General features: G+C 47.6%; 1 protein-coding gene across 1 annotated transcript in view; it reads right to left on the bottom strand.

Moving 5' to 3' along the window:
- The window catches only part of UBTD2 (ubiquitin domain containing 2), a 73,786-nt gene extending 71,967 nt beyond the window's left edge, over positions 1 to 1,819 (bottom strand). Inside the window, exon 1 of the mRNA XM_018563110.1 lies at positions 1,565 to 1,819. Within this exon, the coding sequence (XP_018418612.1) occupies positions 1,565 to 1,634 (70 nt within the window). The 5' untranslated portion in view covers positions 1,635 to 1,819. The remainder of the gene's footprint in view (positions 1 to 1,564) is intronic.
- Between the last annotated feature and the right edge of the window lie 3,644 nt (positions 1,820 to 5,463).

The following is a 5,463-nucleotide window of genomic DNA, read 5'->3' as shown; positions in this document are numbered from 1 at the left end:
GAGAAAGAAGAGAGAGAGGAGAGAGAAGAGAGAAGAGAGAAGAGAGAAGAGAGAAGAGAGAAGAGAGAGAATAGAGAGAAGAGAGAGAAGAGAGAGAAGAGAGAGAATAGAGAGAAGAGAGAAGAGAGAAGAGAGAGAAGAGAGGAGAGAGAGAGAGAAGAGAGGAGAGAGAGAGAGAAGAGAGAAGAGAGGAGAGGAGAGAGAGAGAAGAGAGAGAAGAGAGAGAAGAGAGAGAGAGAGAATAGAGAGAAGAGAGAAGAGAGAAGAGAGAAGAGAGAGAGAAGAGAGAGAAGAGAGGAGAGAGAGAGAGAGAAGAGAGGAGAGAGAGAGAAGAGAGGAGAGGAGAGAGAGAGAAGAGAGAGGAGAGAGAGAGAAGAGAGAGGAGAGAGAGAGAAGAGAGAGAAGAGAGAGAAGAGAGAGAAGAGAGAGATTTTTTTTTAAAGGTAAGAAACAATCTTTACAAGCAGCTTGTGTAAAAATAACAATATTTATAAGACATGGCACAAGTGTAAATGTTATTTTATACCTGAGGGTTCTAAAACTATTTCAAAAGGTGAACTCGAGGATAAGCAAATATTGTCTAACTACAAGAGTCATGTGTCTTGTTACTTGAATCTTGGAGTGCTTTGTGTATTTCTTCCAGATCTGTGCACTGTGAGAATACCTCTGCACAGGGGCGCCCTGTAATAAAGACCAGTCACTGCTGCTCTCTCCTTGTGGAGGCTGACTGGTCTTATATCCATGCTCCTCCTGTCATTCTTTGCAGCCAGTTTGTAGCAGGTAGGGCCTGCTGTCCCCCTCCCACAGCTCTGCTCTATGTACAGCACAGCGATGATGTCACTGCCACTTCTACAAGATAATAACTAAGTTTGAAAATCATTTGGTACACACAAAGTAGATGTATATCCTTTGTGGCGATTGAGAAATATATGTAAATGAAAGTTTTTGTGCTCGGAGTATAGCTTTAGACATCTGCATTAAAAAAAAAAATCAATGTGTAATAAAGGTAATGTGTGTATGTGCAGCAGCATACTAAAAGTTAGTTGTTGGGTTCACATGGTCTCTAATAGTCCGGGTTCATGGCTGAAAGGTGTGGATTGTCCAATGCCGACACTTATTACAAATGAAGAGGCTACTTGGATGAACAGTGAAAGGTCTCCAACAATAAAGAAGTCCAGCTGAATGTGACTAACTAGTACTAGGTATACCATGACCTGGAAATGCATGGATCTCCATTGTTTCCTTATAGGTCAGCATCAATCCTAATAGGATGTGAGTGCAGAGGAAATGCATAGCCCATGGCAGTGCCCCATGGATGTGCCAGGCTGACCTGTGCCCTGAACCCCACTTCTTGCCTGCCTGGCAGTATGGATGTACAAGGCAGCTCTGCCTGCTAGGTGATGCCCTCACACCCTATTCAGCTCTGATCTGCCTAGCATGGCCAGTCCCCCCCTACAGGGGGTATTATCTTCACCGGGCCAGTATCAGACAAAAGAAGAGCGAATATCTTTCCATCTCTCCACCCCCCCCTCCTCTTCCACACCATCCTTCCTTCCTTCCTTACCTCCGGTCCCGTCCGAGTTCTCGTTCAGGCTGCCCGAGGAGTCGTGGTGAGTGCCCACACACCCTCCCATGGGTGCCGGCGGGGGCAGCCTCGGCCGTTATCTCTCTCTTTGCCTTCACAGGGCGGGCGCGCTCACACTGCGCGGCACCAGGCGCAGGGACGAGGAGGAGGAAGGAGAAGGGCGCGGGAGCGCGCCGCAGACGTCACGGCCCTCCACTCCCCGCAATATCAGCGACGGTAGCAGCAGCGGTAGCCTCCTCCTGCCGTAGGCTGGTGACGTCACGAGCGACTCTGGTTCCCTACTAGTCGTTGAGCATGGACGGTGCCTGTGTGTGTTTGTGCGGCGTGTCCTATTGGTTGTGTGAGGAGGATGGGTCCCAGCATGTGCTGCTTTTCTGCCACATTCCACAGCCTCAGCTGTAATTCATCAGTGGGCTAGAAAAGAATAGATGGCTCGGAAATTGTAAGAAAGTCTGTGTGAAACTACAGTGAAATAAGAAAGTTTATAATAAGTGTAAATTACATTTCTTGTTTTCGTATGGAAAGTCATTTAGATATTCAGTTTGCGCAGTAGAAAGTGTAGCCCCTACCACCTTCAGTGGAGTGGCTACTAGAAATGTAGCGATTGCCAGAGCTGTAGCCGGTCTGACTGAATTATAGTTAGCATCTAACTGGTTAATTCCAGGCATTGATTGTACCTACCTGGGTGGAATGTGACTCTGCTGTAGTGTGGGACAGCCAATGGTGGACATTGTGATTATGTGTGCAGTCAACCACCCAATTACTGGAGCTCTCGTAGCCAGTGGTGCATGCTGGCAGGGCCGGCCTTTGGGGTGTTGCGCCATGGCAACAAGGGAGCCAGGCGGCCAACACAGCTCTTCCTTGGGGCGGCTACAGCCTGCGGCTTCTCTCCTCACTGCTCGGCCATCCAACATGACAATGCTCCCTCCTCCGCCCCCCCTCCCGCTTCAGCGATGTCCTTGGATCCCCACTGCCTGTATGGGCTGAGGCAGCGGCGTTCTCCGAGGTAAAACTGTGCGCTGAAGCCTGCGGGGGGATCGCAGAAAGGGAGCGGTGAGGGAGAGAGAAGCCGCAGCTTTCAGGATGGCCGAGCGGGGAGGAGATCGGAGCCGCTGTCATCCTGTCAGTTTCAGGATGGCAGCGGCTGTGTGCGGAGGATCGGTAAATATCAGTGGTATTTACTGGTCCTCTGTGTGTGCAGTACAAACACTGGAGTGATCATCTGATCACTTCAGTGTTTGTAAATAACTGGGGACACAAAGTACTATGTGTCCCCAGTTATGAATGAACAGGATGTGATTTACATCATTTTCTGTTCATTCATGAGTTTTTGAATGGGGAGTAGCACTCACTATAGAGGCTCCTGCCCATTCATAAACTGCTTGATAGTAAATATTTTACTATCACCAGTTTCTGAATGAATGGGAAGCCTCTGTACTGAGTGCTTTGCATTCATGTAGAACAGAGGATGCTGAAAAAGAGATTGAGAGCTTTGTGTCCTCAATTTCTTTTCTATTTTAATAGGTAAATGTCAGGGGTCTGTTTAGACCCCTAATATTTCCACGAAGCCCCCCAACAGTAAAAACAATAAAAAACATTTAAAAAAATATTTTAAAAAAGTGAAAATGACTCCCCCACACACACATATTATTAGACATGTGCAAAGAGTAAAAATTCATTTCAGATGAAATGAACGAAAACTAAAAACGTTTTCATTCGTTTCATCAAACAAAACATATTTTTATGCTATTTTGGATTCAGCCACTGGCGTGTTCTGGAGGCGGGGCGCATGACGTCACATGACACGGCACATGTTGGGCGCCGCCATCTTGGTGTATATCTAGGTATACACCAATATGGCGGCACCTATATCGGCGTGTGACGTCACATGACGCCACGCATGCATGGTGTTATGTGACGTCATGCTCCCCGCCTCCAAGATGGTGGCACGCATTCGCAGAACGCATCGGTGGCCCACATGGCCGCTGCGCATTCTTAAACAAATTATTATGTGCCCGAATACATTTTTCGTATATTCGGACATATACTAATTCATTCATTTTACATGTAGTCTAGGTTTTGTGTTCTGTTTTTTTATTTTTACTTTTCTAGATATACTTACTTGAAAAAAGGGATCGGCACGACAACCTGACACTTTATTTGTATAGACTCTATTTTAGTTTGACATTTATTGTTTTTTTTTGTGATAAGAATACTTTTATTGTGCCTACAAGTTTAATACCTTTTGAATAAAATAAAAGTTTTATTTTTATCATACTTTTTAATATGTTTCTTTGGGGCTTAACAAAATGGGAGTCTTTAAATGGTGCGGATATTGGAAAAAAATGGGTGTGATTACTGAGGGGTGTGGTCACTGAGGGGCACTGTAAAGTTTCTCGCACAGGGAGCCTAAAGGCCTAAGGCCGGCCCTGCATGCTGGGATAGGGCATATATACCCAAGGGAATTGCCATGTTTTCACCCCAGTTCAGGGATAGCCCAGTCAGGGCTGGGTACTATCCAGCCTTGCCCCGGACCTAGGCCTAGGGGTGGGAATACGTGAGTGTGGAAAAGGCTCTGTTAGGCCTCAAGCCTGGAGGAGGCTTCTGCTATTGGAGGAGGCGAACCAGGGAAGCTGCTGGAGGTGCCCGGAATAGAGAGCACCTCAGGAGTAAGTCTGGTGTCTCTCCTACTGAAGATGTGTGCCAATTCTGTGTCTGTTCTACCCCGGATGTCTAGGCCTCTATACCCTCTCTCCCAGTGTGGATATGTTAATAAAGTTCTTCAGCATCATACTTCTGGCCCGAATTTCAGCTCTGCGGGTAACTAGAAGAGGGCGGTTCATGCTAATGGGGCAGCTGGATGCTACAATCCCTAGACAGGCTATGGATGACGTGGGTTTATTTCCAGTGACTGCTTCGGGGGTGAGCGCTACAAATATATGTACTGATTGACAACTGATGTCCATATTATTGGTCAAGAACTAAACAAAGGGCCAATTTACTGTCCTTCAGACTTACTGGTGTCAGTGGGAGGAGGAATAGTGCCCCGTCACTGGTGTCAGTGGGAGGAGGAATAGTGCCCTGTCACTGGTGTCAGTGGAAGGAGGAATAGTGCCCCATCACTGGTGTCGGTGGAAGGAGGAATAGTGCCCCGTCACTGGTGTCGGCGGGAGGAATAGGGCCCCACCATTGGTGTCAGTGGAAGGAGGAATAGTGCCCCGTCACTGGTGTCAGTGGGAGGAGGAATAGTGCCCGTCACTGGTGTCAGTGGGAGGAGGAATAGTGCCCCATCACTGGTGTCGGTGGAAGGAGGAATAGTGCCCCATCACTGGTGTCGGTGGAAGGAGGAATAGTGCCCCGTCACTGGTGTCGGCGGGAGGAATAGGGCCCCACCATTGGTGTCAGTGGAAGGAGGAATAGTGCCCCATCACTGGTGTCAGTGGGAGGAATAGAGCCCCATCACTGATGACAGTGGGAGGAATAGAGCCCCCTCACTGGTGTCATTACGAGGAATAGGAAAAAGGATGTATCCTGTTGCACTCCTTACCAGATCAATGAATCTCCTCTGTGTACAGGAGTGACCACAGATGGCGCCGTGAACAGCATACAAATGTAGAAGGATGTCACCAGCACACCAATTGAAGTGATTAGCAAAAGTCTGTTTTAATGCAAAATTGCCATTCAATTTGCAAGTGCTTTTGGGGCCTCAAGGGGTCCCCTTCATCAGGCTCGTCATTCTGAGCCTGATGAAGGGGACCCCTTGAGGCCCCGAAAGCGCTTGACATACACTACATTTTCAACACATTTTTATATTTTTAAGAGGAATTTAACATACCAGGGCCCTGGTTAGCCTTACACATTAAAAGAGTATAATCACC

This window comes from Nanorana parkeri, unplaced genomic scaffold, assembly GCF_000935625.1.
Source record: "Nanorana parkeri isolate BGI_ZX_2015 unplaced genomic scaffold, ASM93562v1 scaffold633, whole genome shotgun sequence".
NCBI classification, from domain to species: Eukaryota; Metazoa; Chordata; class Amphibia; order Anura; family Dicroglossidae; genus Nanorana; species Nanorana parkeri.
The sequence above is the reverse complement of the archived record's forward strand: the minus strand, read 5'-3'. Positions and strand labels throughout refer to the sequence as shown.